Below are 22381 nucleotides of genomic sequence, written 5' to 3' on the forward strand. Positions count from 1 at the left end.
GAGAGAGAGAGAGAGAGAGAGAGAGAGGTGTGATCTACCTGCACACCTGCAGAGAGAGAGGTGTGATCTACCTGCACACCTGCAGAGAGAGAGAGAGGTGTGATCTACCTGCACACCTGCAGAGAGAGAGAGAGGTGTGATCTACCTGCACACCTGCAGAGAGAGAGAGGTGTGATCTACCTGCACACCTGCAGAGAGAGAGAGAGAGGTGATCTACCTGCACACCTGCAGAGAGAGAGAGAGGTGTGATCTACCTGCACACCTGCAGAGAGAGAGAGAGAGAGAGAGAGGTGTGATCTACCTGCACACCTGCAGAGAGAGAGAGAGAGAGAGAGAGAGGTGTGATCTACCTGCACACCTGCAGAGAGAGAGAGGTGTGATCTACCTGCACACCTGCAGAGAGAAAGACAGAGAGAGAGAGAGAGGTGTGATCTACCTGAACACCTGCAGAGAGAGAAAGGAGAGAGAGGGAGGGGAGAGAGAGGAGAGAGAGAGGAGAGAGAGATGGAGAGAGAGATGGAGAGAGAGGGAGAGGGAGAAAGAGGGAGGAGAGGGAGAGGGAGGAAAGGAGAGAGAAGGAAGAGAGAGGGAGGAGAGAAAGGAGAGGGAGAGGAGAGAGAGAGAAAGGAGTCCAGAGACAGGTTCATGTGCTGGAAGTAACTGTCCAGTTCCAGATCTGCAGTGAAGATGGCTGGACCTGTGTCTGCTCATCGGTCACCACAGCCTGGACGGGTCAGGGAGAGAGAGGGGGGACTGAGCCCCACTGGGTCTCGCAGGGGAGAGACCAGCTGCTCAGGCTGTGTAAACAGCGCAGGGGGTCCAGGAAGGTGGTCTGCCCTGCTGACACGCACGTGCCAACACACAACACACAGAGACAGAGACGCAGAGAGGGACAGACAGGCAATGAGCCACACGAGCAGACGAACGGCCGTGAAGCACACCGACAGAACTACAGCTGGCTGCAGGCAGAGAGGGGTGGGAGGGGCTGGCAGGCGGGTGGGAGGGGCCGGTCGGATGTGTGGGAGGGGCCAGTGGGTGTGTGGGAGTGGCCACTCGGGTGAGTGGGAGGGGCCAGTGGGTGGGTGGGCGGGGACACGCTGGTCAGCGCCCATGCCTACCTGGAGTAGGCGGAGCCTGGCCTTCCTCGGAGCTGGTCCAGCTCCAACTGGATCCTCTCTAACTCGGCCATCAGCTGCTCCTGGGGGAGAGAGAGGCAGGGAGAGGAGGGAGTAGAACTGGCACACAGACTGAGCTGCGGTTCAGGAATAGTAACAGCAGACAGGCTGAAGAAAACCGGTCTGGGTCAAACAAAAACACCCCACATCTGCCGCCTGCTGCTCCTCGAGATCGAGTCCTCGAAGACTGCAGCCCGAGCGCAGCCCAGCCCTGCAGAGGCTCCTGTCCGGTCGCAATGAGGCGGCCCGTTCAGCCCAGTTACCTTATTGGCTAGGAGATCATCCTGGATCTTCTTCATGTTGGCCAGCTCCTCCGACAGGGAATTCTGAAACAGAGGGAGACGAGTGTCCGAGGTGTTCCCTCTGCTGATTGGCCCGCTGGGGCGCTTACAGCGTCCGGCTGCTGTCCAGTGTCAGTCCGTGGTGTCTACAGCAGTCTGGACTTCCCAGTCCCCCAAGCAGCCCCCCTCCATCTCTCAGTGGTGTGAGTGTGTGTCTGTGTGTGTCCTGTGATGGACTGGCCCTGGTGTCTGTGTGTGTGTGTCCTGTGATGGACTGGCCCTGGTGTCTGTGTGTGTGTGTCCTGTGATGGACTGGCCCTGCTGTGTGTGTGTCCTGTGATGGACTGGCCCTGGTGTGAGTGTGTGTCTGTGTGTGTCCTGTGATGGACTGGCCCTGGTGTCTGTGTGTGTGTGTCCTGTGATGGACTGGCCCTGGTGTCTGTGTGTGTGTGTCCTGTGATGGACTGGCCCTGCTGTGTGTGTGTCCTGTGATGGACTGGCTCTGGTGTGAGTGTGTGTCTGTGTGTGTCCTGTGATGGACTGGCCCTGGTGTGAGTGTGTGTGTGTCCTGTGATGGACTGGCCCTGGTGTGAGTGTGTGTGTGTGTCCTGTGATGGACTGGCCCTGCTGTGTGTGTGTCCTGTGATGGACTGGCCCTGGTGTGAGTGTGTGTCTGTGTGTGTCCTGTGATGGACTGGCCCTGGTGTGAGTGTGTGTGTGTCCTGTGATGGACTGGCCCTGGTGTGAGTGTGTGTGTGTGTCCTGTGATGGACTGGCCCTGGTGTGAGTGTGTGTGTGTGTCCTGTGATGGACTGGCCCTGCTGTGTGTGTGTCCTGTGATGGACTGGCCCTGGTGTGAGAGTGTGTGAGAGTGTGTGTGTGTCCTGTGATGGACTGGCCCTGGTGTGAGTGTGTGTGTGTCTGTGTGTGTCCTGTGATGGACTGGCCCTGGTGTGAGTGTGTGTGTGTCTGTGTGTGTCCTGTGATGGACTGGCCCTGGTGTGAGTGTGTGTGTGTCTGTGTGTGTCCTGTGATGGACTGGCCCTGGTGTGAGTGTGTGTGTCTGTGTGTGTGTGTCCTGTGATGGACTGGCCCTGGTGTGAGTGTGTGTGTGTCCTGTGATGGGCTGGCCCTGGTGTGAGTGTGTGTGTGTGTCCTGTGATGGACTGGCCCTGGTGTGTGTGTGTGTCCTGTGATGGACTGGCCCTGGTGTGAGTGTGTGTGTGTCCTGTGATGGACTGGCCCTGGTGTGAGTGTGTGTGTGTCCTGTGATGGGCTGGCCCTGGTGTGAGTGTGTGTGTGTGTCCTGTGATGGACTGGCCCTGGTGTGTGTGTGTGTCCTGTGATGGACTGGCCCTGGTGTGTGTGTGTGTCCTGTGATGGACTGGCCCTGGTGTGAGTGTGTGTGTGTGTCCTGTGATGGACTGGCCCTGGTGTGAGTGTGTGTGTGTGTCCTGTGATGGACTGGCCCTGGTGTGAGTGTGTGTGTGTCCTGTGATGGGCTGGCCCTGGTGTGAGTGTGTGTGTGTGTGTGTGTCCTGTGATGGACTGGCCCTGGTGTGAGTGTGTGTGTGTGTCCTGTGATGGACTGGCCCCGGTATGAGTGTGTGTGTGTGTCCTGTGATGGACTGGCCTTGGTGTGAGTGTGTGTGTGTATCCTGTGATGGGCTGGCCCTGGTGTGAGCCTCAATCTCCCAAATTAATAAAATCCACCATAGTCATATATAACCTCATGAGATAAAAGCCCTGTGATGCCGCCAATCAAACTGCTGGAAATTATCCCATGAAGCTGTTGTTGCACTTGCCCTCCACTCCACCAGGGGGCACTGTTTGGTTCCCCACCTTCTCCTCCAGTGCCGCCATCCTCTCCTTCAGGTGCAGCTGCAGCCGCTCGTTGGACTCTGACAGCAGCTTGTCCACCGTGTCCGAGAGGCGCTTGTTGTGCTCGTCATTCATCCGCTCTCTCTGTCGGGCCTGAGAGAAGACATGGAGCAGGGTTACTGTGGACAGACAGGAGCACCCACACACAGATACATAGATTCACACAGACAGGAGCTAACGCAGACAGACAGGAGCACACACACACAGATACACGGATTCACACAGATAGGAGCACACACACAGACAGGAGCACACACACACACAGATACACACAGGCAGGAGCACACGCGCACAGATACACGAATTCACTCAGACAGGAGCACATGAACACAGATACACACAGACAGGAGCACACGCGCACAGATACACAGATTCACACAGACAGGAGCACACACACAAGATACACGGATTCACGCAGACAGGAGCACACGCGCACAGATACACGGATTCACACAGACAGGAGCACACGCACACAGATACACGGATTCACACAGACAGGAGCACACGCGCACAGATACACACAGACAGGAGCACACGCGCACAGATTCACACAGACAGGAGCACACGCGCAAAGATACATGGATTCACACAGACAGGAGCACACGCGCACAGGTACACGGATTCACACAGACAGGAGCACACGCGCACAGATTCACACAGACAGGAGCACACGCGCACAGATACACACAGACAGGAGCACACGCGCAAAGATACATGGATTCACACAGACAGGAGCACACGCGCACAGATACACGGATTCACACAGACAGGAGCACACGCGCACAGATACACGGATTCACACAGACAGGAGCACACGCACACAGATACACACAGACAGGAGCACACGCGCAAAGATACATGGATTCACACAGACAGGAGCACACGCGCAAAGATACATGGATTCACACAGACAGGAGCACACGCGCATAGATACAGGGATTCACACAGACAGGCGCACACGCACACAGATACACGGATTCACACAGACAGGAGCACACGCACACAGGTACATGGATTCACACAGACAGGAGCACACGCTTACAGATATACAGATTACATAGACAAGAGCACACATGCTCAGACTGACCCTCTGTAACTCCTGGTTCTTCTCCTCCAGCTGTGCTTCCATCTGGCGCAGTCGCTCCTCGAAGTTTCCATGGCGCTCCTCTGCCTGAGCAACAGAGTCAGAAAGAGATGTGAACGAGAACACCCCAGGCCACCCCAGTACCCTGCTGAGAGCCAGCGGGTCTGCTGTACCAGACCCTCAGTGTACCAGTGTCTCAATGTGTCAGTGTGTCAGTAGTTGTACCAGTGTGTCAGTTACTGTACCAGTGTGTCAGTGTGTCAGTAGTTGTACCAGTGTGTCAGTAGTTGTACCAGTGTGTCAGTTACTGTACCGGTGTGTCAGTGTGTCAGTAGTTGTACCAGTGTGTCAGTAGTTGTACCAGTGTGTCAGTTACTGTACCAGTGTGTCAGTGTGTCAGTAGTTGTACCAGTGTGTCAGTAGTTGTACCAGTGTGTCAGTTACTGTACCAGTGCGTCGGTGCATCAGTGCGCCACCCCAGTACCTTGTTGAGTGCCGCCACCCTCTGCGCGAGCTGGGCCTCGATCTCGGGCAGCGTCTCGGCCCTCTGCAGCGTCTGCTGGAGCTTCTGCTTGGCGTCGTCCAGCCTCTCCTGCAGCTGCCGGTTCTTCTCCTCGCTCTGTGGGACCAGTCAGCCGCGCTCAGCAGAACTACATCTCCCATCAGCCCCCGCGCCGGCGGCTCCGCCCCCCGGCATCTCGTCCGGTTTCTAATCACGTCACCTGGTACAGGGGCTCTGGGGAGCTGGAGCCCATCCCAGCAAGCAACGGGCACTGGGGGGTACACCCTGGATGGGACGTCAGTCCATCACAGGACACTCACACTCACACACACACACACCAGGGCCAGTCCATCACAGGACACACACACACACACCAGGGCCAGTCCATCACAGGACACTCACACTCACACACACACTCACACACACACACACGCACCAGGGCCAGTTTTTCCAGCCCCCAATTCACCCACCAGCCTGTCTCAGGACTGTGGGGGGAGAGCAAGCCTCGCGACCAGGGGGAGAACATGCAAACTCCACACAGACAGCCCCCCAGGGCCAGACCGGACCAGTGCGGTCAGTGGGGTCTCCGCCGGCCGGCGCTGACCTGGCGGTAGAGAGACTCCTTGCTGGCCAGCTCGTTCTCCAGCTTGTCCTTGATGTCGTGGAGCGACGTCGCCTCCCTCTGGGCGCTCAGGTACCTGCGCTCCAGCGTGGTGATCCTCTCCTCCATGTCCTCCCGCTGACACAGGGCCTGGGGGGCGAGACGGGGGCGGGGGGGTCAGGCAGGGCCGCACTGCGCCGGCGGGACAGGGGCGCGCGGACACACTGACCTCCTTGACGTCCCTCTGCAGCTTCAGGTTGGCCTCCTCGGACTTGGCCAGTTCCCTGCGGGCGGCGGCCAGCTGCTCCTCGATCTCCCCCACCTGCAGAGAGAGGTCAGGGGTCAGGGGTCGGGGAGAGGTCATCAGGGCGTGGGGAGCCAGGGTACGGGGCACCACACGCACACTCACAGACTAGTCACACACGCACACTCAGACTACTCACAAACGCACACTCACTCACGCACACTCACAGACTACACATATAAATGCACACTCAGACTACACACGCAGACTCACAGACTACTCACACACGCAGACTCACACACACACACGCAGACTCACACACACACACACACACACACACACACTCAGACTACACACACACTCACAGACTACTCACACACGCACACTCACACACGCACACACACTGCAGTCTCTCTCTGACCTGGCGACACATCAGGGCCAGCCTCTCTCTCAGCTGGGACACACTCACACAAACACACACTCTCTCACACACTCACACACTGCAGACTCCCTCTGACCTGGCGACACATCAGGGCCAGCCTCTCTCTCAGCTGGGACACACTCACACAAACACACACTCTCTCACACACACGCACACACACTGCAGTCTCTCTCTGACCTGGCGACACATCAGGGCCAGCCTCTCTCTCAGCTGGGACACACTCACACAAACACACACTCTCTCACACACACGCACACACACTGCAGTCTCTCTCTGACCTGGCGACACATCAGGGCCAGCCTCTCTCTCAGCTGGGACACACTCACACAAACACACACTCTCTCACACACTCACACACTGCAGACTCCCTCTGACCTGGCGACACATCAGGGCCAGCCTCTCTCTCAGCTGGGACACACTCACACAAACACACACTCTCTCACACACTCACACACTGCAGACTCCCTCTGACCTGGCGACACATCAGGGCCAGCCTCTCTCTCAGCTGGGACACACTCACACAAACACACACTCTCTCACACACTCACACACTGCAGACTCCCTCTGACCTGGCGACACATCAGGGCCAGCCTCTCTCTCAGCTGGGACACACTCACACAAACACACACTCTCTCACACACTCACACACTGCAGACTCCCTCTGACCTGGCGACACATCAGGGCCAGCCTCTCTCTCAGCTGGGACACACTCACACAAACACACACTCTCTCACACACACGCACACACACTGCAGTCTCTCTCTGACCTGGCGACACATCAGGGCCAGCCTCTCTCTCAGCTGGGACAGCTCCGATCTCTGCCTCTCGATCTCGCCCTCCCTCTGACGGTCGATCTCCCCATCGTCCAGCACGGAGGACGGGCCGTTCGGCAGGCGCTGGGGTGGAGAGGGCGGACACATGACACAGCAGTGTTCCTTTCCTACTCCCATCTGACTCATGACCAGCACTGACTGTGTTTTTCAGCACCTCACTCCTCTTCACAGTTAACCCTGACCTTCGCGGTCTTATACGGAACCAAAGTGCATTTAGAAACTCGGAACAGAAAGGCACTTCTTTACGCAGAGGGTGGTGGGGGTGTGGAACGAGCAGCCCAAAACCCGGGTTTCATGGCACCTCTAGATCAGATCAATGGATCAGTTCGTTACTGACACCCGGCTGAAGCAGACTGAGCTTCCTCTCGTTTGTGGCCATGCTTGTATTCCTACATTCTAGAAGAGATAAATAATCCTTCTGTATAGCTAATTTTTTCAGGATACTCCATTCCGAGCACTATACAGCTCATGGGGATCCCCTCCACCCCCACCTGGATGATGCTCCAGTCCTCTCACACACACCAGCTCTCAGTGGGAGGAGAGCAGAGGGATGGAGCCAGTTCAGAGAGGGGGGTTATTAGGAGGCCATGAGGGGTAAAGGCCAGGGGGGAGTTTGACCAGGACACTGGGGTGACACCCCTACTCTTCTCAAGAGACACCCTGGGATTGTTCATGAGCCCGGAGAGAATTACGGAGAGGCTTGACTGATGACAGGAAGACAGTGAGCTCTCACCTCCTTGCCATTATCCAATCCCTGCTGTCTTCTCTTCAACTGGTCCCTTAATGAGAGAACCTGAGAGAGAGAGAGGGGGGTTCATACAGACACACTGACTGGACACTCCAGTACATGAACACTGCACTGAGAGAGAGAGGGGTTAATACACACACACTGACTGGACACTCCAGTACATGAACACTGCACTGAGAGAGAGAGGGGTTAATACAGACACACTGACTGGACACTCCAGTACATTAACACTGCACTGAGAGAGGGGTTAATACAGACACACTGACTGGACACTCCAGTACATGAACAGTACAGGTGACAGTGGACAGGCGACAGGCAACAATGGACAGTGGACAGTGGACAGGGGACAGGGGACAGGGGACAGGACAGAGAGGTGTTTTTACCTCCTGGTTTGACGTCTCCAGCTCCTCTTCTAAAACTGACACTCGTTCCAGAGCGACACGCAGCCTCTCTCGAACCTGCGGCCAGACAGAGTGTTAGTGACCACAGGACTCTCACCTTCTCGTCCGGGGCCTTGTGGTCAGCTGACCCCAGACTGGACACAGAGGAGTGATCACAGGACTCTCACCTTCTCGTCCAGGGCCTTGTGGTCAGCTGACCTCGGACTGGACACAGAGGAGTGACCACGGGACTCTCACCTTCTCGTCCAGGGCCTTGTGGTCAGCTGACCTCGGACTGGACACAGAGGAGTGACCACGGGACTCTCACCTTCTCGTCTGGGGCCTTGTGGTCAGCTGACCTCGGACTGGACACAGAGGAGTGACCACGGGACTCTCACCTTCTCGTCCAGGGCCTTGTGGTCAGCTGACCTCGGACTGGACACAGAGGAGTGACCACGGGACTCTCACCTTCTCGTCCAGGGCCTTGTGGTGCTCGAACAGGGACTTGAGGGCCTTGAGCACCTCGACCTCGCTGGACACTCCGGCTGGGGACTGGGCCTGCCTCTTGACCACGGTCATCCTGAGAGAGCGCTCGTGTCGAGACACCAGACACTCCAGGTGCTCCAGCAACAGCTGAGGGGTGAGGGGAGAGGAGGGGAGCAGTGAGACACAGGCTGGACACACAGAGTGACCAGACACACAGACTGACCACAGAGTGACCAGACACACAGACTGACTACAGACTGACCAGAGACACAGCCACACAGACCTGCCAGACACACAGAGTGACCACAGAGTGACCAGAGACACAGACTGACCACAGACTGACAAGACACACAGACTGACAAGACACACAGGCTGGACACACAGAGTGACCAGAGACACAGCCACACAGACTGACCAGACACACAGACTGACCAGAGACACAGACTGACCACAGACTGACCAGAGACACAGCCACACAGACTGACCAGACACATAGACTGACCAGAGACACAGCCATACAGACCTGCCAGACACACAGAGTGACCACAGAGTGACCAGAGACACAGACTGACCACAGACTGACCAGACACACAGGCTGGACACACAGAGTGACCAGAGACACAGCCACACAGACTGACCAGAGACACAGACTGACCACAGACTGACCAGAGACACAGCCACACAGACCTGCCAGACACAAAGACTGACCACAGACCCACAGACACACAGACACACAGACAGACAAAGGTTCAGATAAACAGACAGTCAGTGAGACAGAAAGACACAAAAGGTCAGACATAGGGACACACACAGAGCGACAAAGGGACAGACAGAGGGACAAAGGGACACACACACAGAGGGACAGACAGACAGAGGGACAAAGGGACACACACAGAGGGACAGACAGACAGAGGGACACACACAGAAGGACAGAGGGACAGACAGAGGGACAGACACAGAGGGACAAAGGGAAGGACAGAGGGACAGAGGAACAGATACAGAGGGACAAAAGGACAGATGGACAAAGGGACAAACAAACAGAGGGACAGACACAGAGGGACAAAGGGACAGACAGATGGACAAAGGGACAGACAGACAGAGGGACAGAGGGACAGACACAGAGGGACAGAGGGACAGACACAGAGGGACAGAGGGAAGGACAGAGGGACAGAGGAACAGATACAGAGGGACAAAAGGACAGATGGACAAAGGGACAAACAGAGGGACAGACACAGAGGGACAAAGGGACAGACAGATGGACAGAGGGACAGACAGACAGGGGGACAGAGGGACAGACAGAGGGACAGCCTCTCACTCTTGTGTTGTTTCTCTCTGCCTTCAGCTCTGCGATCTCCTCCTCTCTCTCCAGAAGCTGCTCCCGGCAAATATTCAGCTCCTTCGTCAGGACAGCGAACTCCTGCCACAGAGGAGCACAGACAGTTACCTCACCCTCCTCATCCTCAGCCTCACGCTGAGGCAACCAACTACAACTCCCAGCAGCCCCGCCGCACGGCCCCCTGGGTAGGGTATCCGCCTGCCTGCCTGTTCCCTGATTCCTGCCTGGACAGGTGTGGCATCAGGATGAGATGACACCTCTGCTGCTGAGCTCCTAGTGAGCTCTCTCAGTGCAGTGTTCATGTACTGGAGTGTCCAGTCAGTGTGTCTGTATGAACCCCTCTCTCTCTCAGTGCAGTGTTCATGTACTGGAGTGTCCAGTCAGTGTGTCTGTATGAACCCCTCTCTCTCTCAGTGCAGTGTTCATGTACTGGAGTGTCCAGTCAGTGTGTCTGTATGAACCCCTCTCTCTCTCAGTGCAGTGTTCATGTACTGGAGTGTCCAGTCAGTGTGTCTGTATGAACCCCTCTCTCTCTCAGTGCAGTGTTCATGTACTGGAGTGTCCAGTCAGTGTGTCTGTATGAACCCCTCTCTCTCTCAGTGCAGTGTTCATGTACTGGAGTGTCCAGTCAGTGTGTCTGTATTAACCCCTCTCTCTCTCAGTGCAGTGTTCATGTACTGGAGTGTCCAGTCAGTGTGTCTGTATGAACCCCTCTCTCTCTCTCAGTGCAGTGTTCATGTACTGGAGTGTCCAGTCAGTGTGTGTGTATTAACCCCTCTCTCTCTCAGTGCAGTGTTCATGTACTGGAGTGTCCAGTCAGTGTGTCTGTATGAACCCCTCTCTCTCTCAGTGCAGTGTTCATGTACTGGAGTGTCCAGTCAGTGTGTGTGTATTAACCCCTCTCTCTCTCAGTGCAGTGTTCATGTACTGGAGTGTCCAGTCAGTGTGTGTGTATGAACCCCTCTCTCTCTCAGTGCAGTGTTCATGTACTGGAGTGTCCAGTCAGTGTGTCTGTATGAACCCCTCTCTCTCTCAGTGCAGTGTTAATGTACTGGAGTGTCCAGTCAGTGTGTGTGTATTAACCCCTCTCTCTCTCTCAGTGCAGTGTTCATGTACTGGAGTGTCCAGTCAGTGTGTCTGTATTAACCCCTCTCTCTCTCAGTGCAGTGTCCAGGCGGTCAGTGTGTGTGTGTATTAACCTCTCTCTCTCACAGTGTCCAGGCGGTCAGTGTGTGTGTATTAACCTCTCTCTCTCGCAGTGTCCAGGCGGTCAGTGTGTACCTGTGGCAGGGCGATGGACAGCTGTCTCTGCAGCGACTCCTTCTCGTGTCCCAGCTCTCGGAGGCGCAGCTGGGCTGTCCCCAGGCTGTCCTGCGTCTCCCGCAGGCTCTCCAGCAGTCTCTCCCTCTCGGTCAGCATGTTGACCATCAGGGACTCCAGGTTGCCGGTGCTGCCCCCCTCGTCCCCTCCTCCGCTGCCCCGGCCCCCGTAACCCCCGCCGCCGGACCCCCCGCCCCCCCCGCCGCCCCCCCCCGCCGGCGAGGACGGGCCCCCTCTCCCGTCCTCCGAGATGGTGGGCATGACCTCGCACATCATGTTGGCAGAGTGCAGAGAGACTGCGCCACGTACACAGGGGCTTGTGTGTGTGTGTGTGTGTGAGGCTGTCTGTGTGTGTGCGCTGTCCCCGTGTGCCTGTGTGTGTCTGTTCCTCTGTGTCTCTGTGTGTGTGTCAGTCCTTCTGTGTCTCTGTGTGTGTCTGTCCCTCTGTGTCCCTGTGTGTGTGTCTGTCCCTTTGTGTCTGTGTGTGTGTGTCTGTTCCTCTGTGTCCCTGTGTGTGTCAGTCCTTCTGTGTCTCTGTGTGTGTCTGTCCCTCTGTGTCCCTGTGTGTGTGTCTGTCCCTTTGTGTCTGTGTGTGTGTGTCCGTCCCTCTGTGTCCCTGTGTGTGTGTCAGTCCTTCTGTGTCTCTATGTGTGTGTGTGTGTCTGTCCCTGTCTGTGTGTCTCTCTGCCTGTATCTGTCTCTCTCTGGCTTTCTGTCTGTGTGTCTGTCCCTCTTGGTCTCCCTCTGTGTCTGTGTTCGTTGTTTTAGAGACCTGTGGTGTGTGGCGTCTGTCTGTCCCTGTTCCTCTCTGTGAGAGTCTGTGTCTGGGCGTCTCTACCTGTGCGTGTCAGAGGTCAAAGGGCTCACGCCGGTGTGTTTAGAGAATACTTGTGTGGCTCTAGCAGAATCCCAGAATCCCGTCTGCCTGCGCTCCCAGCATGCGTCTGTCCTCCTGCCCCTATTTCACCCGGGGGTCAGTGTGCCTGTCAGGATCTACTCCCTGCGTCTGTCAGGCCGGACTGAACCAGAATCAATCGCAGCCCGGAAGATGTGGTTTCTCTGTTCTCCTGCGTTCAATAAGTCATATTGGAACAAAGAATACCGATTTTGTTTCGTTTTTTTTTTTTAAAAAAAAAAGGTCTTTGCGGAAAAAAATCTGAGGTAAGTGGGAGGTCCCTGCAAGATCTGCTGACCAATCGGGTCCCAGACAGGAAGTAGGTGGGCGTGGCGGAACAGCAGGGGAGAGTGACGGATCTGTGAGGGTCAGAGGCGCTGGGAGGAGTCTAACAGGGTGGAGGGAGGGGTCAAGAGGGTGTGTGGGAGTGGCTGAGGGTCCAGAGGGGAGGGGCAGGAGGGGAGGCCGGAATCAAGGCGGAGTTTCCCCAGACTTCTCTTTATAGAGCTGAGAAAGTGATCTGAAAAAGAAAAGTCACAGAGGGAGAGAGGGGTTAATACAGACACACTGACTGGACACTCCAGTACATGAACACTGCACTGAGAGAGAGAGGGGTTAATACACACACACTGACTGGACACTCCAGTACATTAACACTGCACTGAGAGAGAGGGGTTAATACAGACACACTGACTGGACACTCCAGTACATTAACACTGCACTGAGAGAGAGAGGGGTTTATACAGACACACTGACTGGACACTCCAGTACATTAACACTGCACTGAGAGAGAGAGGGGTTCATACAGACACACTGACTGGACACTCCAGTACATTAACACTGCACTGAGAGAGAGAGGGGTTCATACAGACACACTGACTGGACACTCCAGTACATGAACACTACACTGAGAGAGAGGGGTTAATACACACACACTGACTGGACACTCCAGTACATTAACACTGCACTGAGAGAGAGGGGTTAATACAGACACACTGACTGGACACTCCAGTACATTAACACTGCACTGAGAGAGAGAGGGGTTAATACACACACACTGACTGGACACTCCAGTACATTAACACTGCACTGAGAGAGAGGGGTTCATACAGACACACTGACTGGACACTCCAGTACATGAACACTACACTGAGAGAGAGGGGTTCATACAGACACACTGACTGGACACTCCAGTACATGAACACTACACTGAGAGAGAGGGGTTAATACAGACACACTGACTGGACACTCCAGTACATTAACACTGCACTGAGAGAGAGAGGGGTTAATACAGACACACTGACTAGGTGCAGTGATAACAGGACGATGTGCAGTCAAGCTGTGTCTGAGAAACTACAGGAGGAGGAAGGAGGGAGATGATCCCACAGCAGTAAATTACGATTGGAAAGCCACAGGCGTTGAGTCAGCACGATCAGCTGCAGGAGGGGAAAACTCTCACGAGCCGCCATCTTGCTCAGCCAGTCCAGGAACGACCACGACTCCTCGTTCCTCCTCTCCTTCCCAATTAAGGTCACTGGCCCAGCCAGAGGAGAGCAGGAGGAGCTGCAGTCACCTAGGTCTGCCACAGGGGGGCACCCAAACATTGTTGTCAACCAGCTGGGCTCCAGCCTGCCCGGATAGCAGCGATGTCTGACTGAGTTCTGTTCTGGTCTCCTCCTGCTACTGTACCTGTAGCTCCTATTGTAACAGACTGTTCTACTGCACTGGGACTGGAGCTCCTATTGTAACAGACTGGTCTACTGCACTGGGACTGGAGCTCCTATTGTAACAGACTGTTCTACTGTACTGGGACTGTAGCTCCTATTGTAACAGACTGTTCTACTGTACTGGGACTGTAGCTCCTACTGTAACAGACTGTTCTACTGTACTGGGACTGTAGCTCCTATTGTAACAGACTGTTCTACTGGACTGGGACTGTAGCTCCTATTGTAACAGGACTGTTCTACTGCACTGGGACTGTAGCTCCTATTGTAACAGGACTGTTCTACTGTACTGGGACTGGAGCTCCTATTGTAACAGACTGTTCTACTGTACTGGGACTGGAGCTCCTATTGTAACAGGACTGTTCTACTGTACTGGGACTGGAGCTCCTATTGTAACAGACTGTTCTACTGTACTGGGACTGGAGCTCCTATTGTAACAGGACTGTTCTACTGTACTGGGACTGTAGCTCCTATTGTAACAGACTGGTCTACTGTACTGGGACTGTAGCTCCTATTGTAACAGACTGTCCTACTGTACTGGGACTGTAGCTCCTATTGTAACAGACTGGTCTACTGTACTGGGACTGTAGCTCCTATTGTAACAGGACTGTTCTACTGTACTGGGACTGTAGCTCCTATTGTACTGTAACAGACTGTTCTACTGTACTGGGACTGTAGCTCCTATTGTAACAGGACTGTTCTACTGCACTGGGACTGTAGCTCCTATTGTAACAGACTGGTCTCCTGTACTGGGACTGTAGCTCCTATTGTAACAGACTGTCCTACTGTACTGGGACTGTAGCTCCTATTGTAACAGACTGGTCTACTGTACTGGGACTGTAGCTCCTATTGTAACAGGACTGTTCTACTGTACTGGGACTGTAGCTCCTACTGTATCAGACTGTTCTACTGTACTGGGACTGTAGCTCCTACTGTAACAGGACTGTTCTACTGTACTGGGACTGTAGCTCCTATTGTAACAGGACTGTTCTACTGTACTGGGACTGTAGCTCCTATTGTAACAGACTGCCCTGCTGTACTGGGACTGGAGCTCCTATTGTAACAGTCTGTTCTACTGTACTGGGACTGGAGCTCCTATTGTAACAGACTGGTCTACTGTACTGGGACTGTAGCTCCTATTGTAACAGACTGGTCTACTGTACTGGGACTGTAGCTCCTATTGTAACGGACTGTTCTACTGCACTGGGACTGTAGCTCCTATTGTAACAGACTGGTCTACTGTACTGGGACTGTAGCTCCTATTGTAACGGACTGTTCTACTGTACTGGGACTGTAGCTCCTATTGTAACAGACTGGTCTACTGTACTGGGACTGTAGCTCCTATTGTAACAGACTGGTCTACTGTACTGGGACTGTAGCTCCTACTGTAACAGACTGGTCTACTGTACTGGGACTGTAGCTCCTACTGTAACAGGACTGTTCTACTGTACTGGGACTGTAGCTCCTATTGTAACAGGACTGTCCTACTGCACTGGGACTGTAGCTCCTATTGTAACAGACTGTTCTACTGCACTGGGACTGTAGCTCCTATTGTAACAGACTGTTCTACTGTACTGGGACTGTAGCTCCTACTGTAACAGGACTGGTCTACTGTACTGGGACTGTAGCTCCTATTGTAACAGACTGTTCTACTGTACTGGGACTGTAGCTCCTATTGTAACAGACTGGTCTACTGTACTGGGACTGGAGCTCCTATTGTAACAGACTGTTCTACTGTACTGGGACTGTAGCTCTTATTGTAACAGACTGTTCTACTGTACTGGGACTGTAGCTCCTACTGTAACAGGACTGGTCTACTGTACTGGGACTGTAGCTCCTATTGTAACAGACTGTTCTACTGCACTGGGACTGTAGCTCCTATTGTAACAGACTGTCCTACTGTACTGGGACTGTAGCTCCTATTGTAACAGACTGTCCTACTGTACTGGGACTGGAGCTCCTATTGTAACAGGACTGTCCTACTGCACTGGGACTGTAGCTCCTATTGTAACAGACTGGTCTACTGTACTGGGACTGTAGCTCCTATTGTAACAGACTGTCCTACTGTATTGGGACTGTAGCCCCTATTGTAACAGACTGTCCTACTGTACTGGGATTGTAACTCCTATTGTAACAGGACTGTTCTACTGCACTGGGACTGTAGCTCCTATTGTAACAGACTGTTCTACTGTACTGGGACTGTAGCTCCTACTGTAACAGTCCTTTCCTTCAGTAAAGGGATTCTGCTGTCTGAAAGGTTGTGCAGATAGGGGTTAAAAGTCTTCCTGCAGTTTCCATGCTAGCGTGTGTCTGTGTCACGTTACTCTCCACAACCCACACACAGAAGCACTACAGTACCTTTGAGGTGTACAGACACTCGCTTTAGCGAACAGAGACATCGTCAGACTGCTCGGCACCAGCGCCAACATCCATATGACAGAGTGACACCGCTGTTGTGTAAGAGCATAACACACTTCGGGTACATAAATTAGCACTGAAACCCTGAGAGCCTCAATAGTTACGCAATGGTACTAACGTGTAAAAAAGATATCACTCTGGGCTCGGCGAAATTGTACCCCCACAGTCCAGAGATCACCGGTCCGGTCTGGATCACACTGTACCCCTACAGTCCACAGATCACTGGTCCGGTCTGGGTCACACTGTACCCCAACAGTCCAGAGATCGCCGGTCCAGTCTGGGTCACACTGTACCCCTACAGTCCAGAGATCACTGGTCCAGTCTGGGTCACACTGTACCCCTCCAGTCCAGAGATCATGGTCCAGTCTGGGTCACACTGTACCCCCACAGTCCAGAGATCACTGGTCCAGTCTGGGTCACACTGTACCCCTCCAGTCCAGAGATCATGGTCCAGTCTGGGTCACACTGTACCCCCACAGTCCAGAGCTCACCGGTCCAGTCTGGGTCACACTGTACCCCTCCAGTCCAGAGATCACCGGTCCAGTCTGGGTCAGTCTGTACCCCTACAGTCCAGAGATCACTGGTCCAGTCTGGGTCACACTGTACCCCTACAGTCCAGAGATCGCAGGTCCAGTCTGGGTCACACTGTAACCCCTCCAGTCCAGAGATCACTGGTCCAGTCCGGGTCACACTGTACCCCTACAGTCCAGAGATCACCGGTCCAGTCTGGGTCACACTGTACCCCTACAGTCCAGAGATCGCCGGTCCAGTCTGGGTCACACTGTACCCCTCCAGTCCAGAGATCACTGGTCCAGTCTGGTCACACTGTACCCCTCCAGTCCAGAGATCGCCGGTCCAGTCTGGGTCACACTGTACCCCTACAGTCCAGAGATCGCCGGTCCAGTCTGGGTCACACTGTAACCCCACAGTCCAGAGATCACTGGTCCAGTCTGGGTCACACTGTACCCCTCCAGTCCAGAGATCACTGGTCCAGTCCGGGTCACACTGTAACCCCACAGTCCAGAGATCGCTGGTCCAGTCTGGGTCACACTGTAACCCCTCCAGTCCAGAGATCACTGGTCCAGTCTGGGTCACACTGTAACCCCACAGTCCAGAGATCACTGGTCCAGTCTGGGTCACACTGTACCCCTACAGTCCAGAGATCGCCGGTCCAGTCTGGGTCACACTGTAACCCCACAGTCCAGAGATCGCCGGTCCAGTCTGGGTCACACTGTACCCCTACAGTCCAGAGATCGCCGGTCCAGTCTGGGTCACACTGTACCCCTCCAGTCCAGAGATCACTGGTCCAGTCCGGGTCACACTGTACCCCTCCAGTCCAGAGATCGCCGGTCCAGTCTGGGTCACACTGTAACCCCACAGTCCAGAGATCGCCGGTCCAGTCTGGGTCACACTGTAACCCCACAGTCCAGAGATCGCCGGTCCAGTCTGGGTCACACTGTACCTCTACAGTCCAGAGATCACTGGTCCAGTCTGGGTCACACTGTACCCCTACAGTCCAGAGATCGCAGGTCCAGTCTGGGTCACACTGTAACCCCTCCAGTCCAGAGATCACTGGTCCAGTCTGGGTCACACTGTACCCCTACAGTCTAGAGATCGCCGGTCCAGTCTGGGTCACACTGTACCCCTCCAGTCCAGAGATCACTGGTCCAGTCTGGGTCACACTGTACCCCTACAGTCCAGAGATCACTGGTCCAGTCTGGGTCAGTCTGTACCCCTCCAGTCCAGAGATCGCCGGTCCAGTCTGGGTCACACTGTACCCCTACAGTCCAGAGATCGCAGGTCCAGTCTGGGTCAGTCTGTACCCCCACAGTCCAGAGATCACTGGTCCAGTCTGGGTCACACTGTACCCCTACAGTCCAGAGATCGCCGGTCCAGTCTGGGTCACACTGTACCCCCACAGTCCAGAGATCACTGGTCCAGTCTGGGTCACACTGTACCCCTACAGTCCAGAGATCGCTGGTCCGGTCTGGGTCAGTCTGTACCCCTACAGTCCAGAGCTCACTGGTCCAGTCTGGGTCACACTGTACCCCTCCAGTCCAGAGATCACCGGTCCAGTCTGGGTCACACTGTACCCCTACAGTCCAGAGATCACTGGTCCAGTCCGGGTCACACTGTACCCCCACAGTCCAGAGATCACTGGTCCAGTCCGGGTCACACTGTACCCCTCCAGTCCAGAGATCACTGGTCCAGTCCGGGTCACACTGTACCCCTACAGTCCAGAGATCACTGGTCCAGTCCGGGTCACACTGTACCCCCACAGTCCAGAGATCACTGGTCCAGTCTGGGTCACACTGTACCCCTACAGTCCAGAGATCACTGGTCCAGTCCGGGTCACACTGTACCCCTACAGTCCAGAGATCACTGGTCCAGTCCGGGTCACACTGTACCCCCACAGTCCAGAGATCACTGGTCCAGTCTGGGTCACACTGTACCCCTACAGTCCAGAGATCGCTGGTCCAGTCCGGGTCACACTGTACCCCTACAGTCCAGAGATCACTGGTCCGGTCTGGGTCACACTGTACCCCTACAGTCCAGAGATCACCGGTCCAGTCTGGGTCAGTCTGTACCCCTACAGTCCAGAGATCACCGGTCCAGTCTGGGTCACACTGTAACCCCACAGTCCAGAGATGTGATGGGGAGGAGTGGAGAGAGAAGGGGGTCAGACAGATTGAGGGGTACGGGGTGGAGGTAGGGGGTCAGGGGTGCTGCTAACTCTCTTCCTTTCAAAAGCATCGTCACGGACAGCAGCCCACGCGAGAGATCGCTCTCCTTCCAAACCGGTCCGGTTGTGCTCGGCCGGTCTGCGGCCTCACGGAGCCCCGATCCCCGAGCCGAGCCGAGCCGAGCTCACCGGATCTCCCCGGCACCTGTCTGCACGCGCGTGCCGAACCCTGCGACCCGAGCGGCGCGTGCGTGAGAAGCGAACACGCACCTTGAACACAAACACGCCCGGGGGGCCCGATGCGGTCGAGACACTGATCCGGGATCGCCGGTCCCGACCCGGCCCGGCCCGGCCCGGCCCACTCCCACCTGCGGCCCCGCTCACCAGACCCACCGGCCCCAACCCGCTCGGAACAAAGACATCCGGCCGGCGAGCCCAGCCACGGGACCGGACAGGCGCCCCGAGCACGGACACGGTCCACGGAACCGCGCACACACACACACACACGCACACACACACACACACACACACCGCCATCCTCAGCCCCCTTCGCGAGCGAGGGATGCGCGTGCCTGCCTGTCTGCCTGCGTGCGTGCGCCGGCGCGGATGGACGGACGGACGGACAGGCGGACGGGCGGACGGGCGGACGGGCAGGCAGCGGGGCTGAGGAGACAATACCGGTCCGAACCTCCGAACCCGCAGCGAAGAGCGACAAATAAAACAAACCGAGCCACCGGAATAAAAAAACAACAACAAACAAACCCACGTAACCACACAAACACACAACCCACCGACCTGCTGGCGCTCGGGGCAGCATCCGGACCCGAACACGGGGGTCTGTGCAGCCGGCGCGCGTGCCCGTGTGTGTGTGTGTGTGTCGGGGGGGGGGGACATGTCTCCGGGTCTGTGTGTGTGTGTGAGGAGGGTGGGAGACATGTCTCCGGGTCTGTGTGTGTGTGTGAGGAGGGTGGGAGACATGTCTCCGGGTCTGTGTGTGTCTGTGCGCTGTCGCCCCTGACTCCTGATCCTGCTGCTGCTGCTGCACCACAGCTGCCCGCTCGTCCGCGCCGGCCGCCCGCCCGTGGGTCTGGCACCTGCCCCCGTCACGCCGCCTGCGGCCACGCACCTGCCCGCTACCCCGCTCGCGAACCCGCCCGGACCCGCCCGGACCTCGCTCTGCCTACCTCGGAGTCCGGGGAGCCCAGCCCAGCCTCGCCGCATCTCGCTGCTGCCCGCCTGTCAGGAGACCCCGGGAACACTCCCTCTGCCTCCTCTCTCTCTCTCTCTCTCTCTCTCCTCTCCCTGCTCCTCTCTCTCTCTCTCTCTCTCTCTCCTCTCCCTGCTCCTCTCTCTCTCTCTCGCTCGCTCGCACACACACAGGTTTAAAAATCCCAGCGGTCCCTCTTACCCTTGTCACAGGGGTAAAATCCTGTAACCATCGCCGTGCGCGACCCATTCCTCTCCCGGTCTGCCTCCTGCTCTCTCTCTCTCTCTCTCTCTCTCCCCCTCTCTCGCCGTGTGTGTGTGTGTCTGTGTCTCCCGGTAATTATTCCTCGGCAGCAGAAAAAAAACCCCGGATCGCTATTTTCTCCCTCGCGCACACATGTGTGAAGCACAGAAGGCAAGAAGAGCGAAGCTGTACAATTCACCCCCCCGCTCCTTCTCGCTCTCTCCCTCTCCCCTGTCGGAGAGAAAGGTAGCTGCTCTTAAAGACACACCGCGCCGTGGTCCTGTGACTCCACACACACACGCACACACGCACCACGGCCCCGACACATACAGACGCGCACACTGATGAGCACACGCGCCGCTGCCTCTCAGTCACACACTGGCACGCTCAGAGCGGTCCGATCCGCTCCAGGTTTTACAGTGCTGGGAATCAGACTCCCAGTGCTCAGCGGTCTGATCCGCTCCAGGTGTGACAGTGCTGTCAGACTCCCAGTGCGCAGCAGTCTGATCCGCTCCAGGTGTGACAGTGCTGTCAGTCAGACTCCCAGTGCGCAGCAGTCTGATCCACTCCAGGTGTGACAGTGCAGTCAGAAAGACTCCCAGTGTGCAGCAGTCTGATCCGCTCCAGGTGTGACAGTGCAGTCAGACTCCCAGTGCGCAGCAGTCTGATCCACTCCAGGTGTGACAGTGCAGTCAGAAAGACTCCCAGTGTGCAGCAGTCTGATCCGCTCCAGGTGTGACAGTGCAGTCAGTCAGACTCCCAGTGCGCAGCAGTCTGATCCGCTCCAGGTGTGACAGTGCAGTCAGTCAGACTCCCAGTGCACAGTGGTCTGATCCGCTCCAGGTGTGACAGTGCAGTCAGTCAGACTCCCAGTGCACAGCAGTCTGATCCGCTCCAGGTGTGACAGTGCTGTCAGACTACAAGTGCACAGCAGTCTGATCCACTGCAGGTGTGACAGTGCTGTCAGTCAGACTCCCAGTGCGCAGCAGTCTGATCCACTCCAGGTGTGACAGTGCAGTCAGTCAGACTCCCAGTGCGCAGCAGTCTGACCCGCTCCAGGTGTGACAGTGCAGTCAGTCAGACTCCCAGTGCGCAGCAGTCTGATCCGCTCCAGGTGTTACAGTGCAGTCAGTCAGACTCCCAGTGCACAGCAGTCTGATCCACTCCATGTGTGACAGTGCTGTCAGTCAGACTCCCAGTGCGCAGCAGTCTGAGCCGCTCCAGGTGTGACAGTGCTGTCAGACTCCCAGTGCACAGCAGTCTGATCCGCTCCAGGTGTGACAGTGCAATCAGTCAGACTCCCACTGCAAAGCAGAATGATCCACTCCAGGCTTTACAGTGCTAGGAATCAGACTCCAAGAGCAGGGCAGTCTGACCACTCCAGGTTTCGCAGTGCACATCGATGCCCATCAGACTGAGCCTTCGCAGCGTAATGCTGAATGAAACCGGTATGCACGGAATATCGTTCGATATCATTTTAACACCAGATATCGGCAGACACCGGTGGTTCGTGCCACCTTGCAGAACAACAGTGTTGTCACCTGCGTCTGCAGCCAGGCTTTTCACTGAGCGGCGACGTGTGAGAAAAACACTGTGCCTCAAACTGTACTGACATGCTGGTGACCTCACACCTCAGATCTCCTGCTCTCCCGCAGCACAGGCCCAGGAAGTGCACAGTGGTACAAGAAGATCTGCACAGCTTCACTAACAATACCTGTCACATCGCACAACGACCAAGATCATATTGCATGAAACATACGCTTCCAGTACTACCAGACAGAGTGCAGCAATACCAGCAGTATCACGACGACCAGCAAGTCTAACTAATACCAGCAGTATCACGAATACCAGCAGTACTAACAGAAGCATCATTAATACCAGCAGTCGTAACATTAGTA

The 22381-nt window shown here is 55.7% G+C and overlaps 2 protein-coding genes across 6 annotated transcripts in view; one reads left to right on the plus strand and one right to left on the minus strand.

Annotated features, from left to right (window-relative positions):
* ppfia3 (PTPRF interacting protein alpha 3) overlaps positions 1-20799 on the minus strand; it is a 43316-nt gene extending 22517 nt beyond the window's left edge. For 3 of the 5 annotated variants that reach the window (XM_088646240.1, XM_088646237.1, XM_088646241.1), the window contains exons 1-14: positions 20218-20344; positions 11275-12728; positions 9973-10074; positions 8640-8804; positions 8175-8249; positions 7777-7836; positions 6978-7106; positions 5754-5846; positions 5528-5674; positions 4906-5040; positions 4425-4508; positions 3299-3430; positions 1439-1501; positions 1119-1198 (exon numbers count right to left, since the gene is read on the minus strand). In XM_088646240.1, coding sequence (XP_088502366.1) covers positions 1119-1198; positions 1439-1501; positions 3299-3430; positions 4425-4508; positions 4906-5040; positions 5528-5674; positions 5754-5846; positions 6978-7106; positions 7777-7836; positions 8175-8249; positions 8640-8804; positions 9973-10074; positions 11275-11589 — 1580 coding nt within the window. In that variant the 5' untranslated portion in view covers positions 11590-12728; positions 20218-20344. Of the gene's footprint in view, positions 1-1118; positions 1199-1438; positions 1502-3298; positions 3431-4424; positions 4509-4905; positions 5041-5527; positions 5675-5753; positions 5847-6977; positions 7107-7776; positions 7837-8174; positions 8250-8639; positions 8805-9972; positions 10075-11274; positions 12729-19828; positions 20132-20217; positions 20345-20441 lie in introns of those variants that run through there. The other 2 variants (XM_088646238.1, XM_088646239.1) reach the window with 2 other exon arrangements.
* Positions 16458-18994, plus strand: LOC148654310 (uncharacterized). Its single transcript, XM_088646582.1, has 3 exons — positions 16458-16580; positions 16786-16893; positions 17121-18994. The coding sequence occupies exons 1-3, from the start codon at positions 16458-16460 to the stop codon at positions 18981-18983; spliced, it is 2094 nt and encodes a 697-aa protein (XP_088502708.1). The 3' UTR covers positions 18984-18994.
* Positions 20800-22381: the final 1582 nt, after the last annotated feature.

This window comes from Lepisosteus platostomus, chromosome 9, assembly GCF_059453375.1.
Source record: "Lepisosteus platostomus isolate fLepPlt1 chromosome 9, fLepPlt1.hap1, whole genome shotgun sequence".
Taxonomy (NCBI): Eukaryota; Metazoa; Chordata; class Actinopteri; order Semionotiformes; family Lepisosteidae; genus Lepisosteus; species Lepisosteus platostomus.

Bases quoted from the DNA above. Each gene is read 5' to 3' on its own strand.
- LOC148654310 (XM_088646582.1), top strand. From the start codon at position 16,458: ATGGTACTAACGTGTAAAAAAGATATCACTCTGGGCTCGGCGAAATTG. The intron at 16,581-16,785 runs GTCTGGGTCACA...GTACCCCTCCAG, and splicing joins GTCCACAGATCACTGGTCCG to TCCAGAGATCATGGTCCAGT. The intron at 16,894-17,120 runs GTCTGGGTCAGT...TCGCCGGTCCAG, and splicing joins GTCCAGAGATCACCGGTCCA to TCTGGGTCACACTGTACCCC.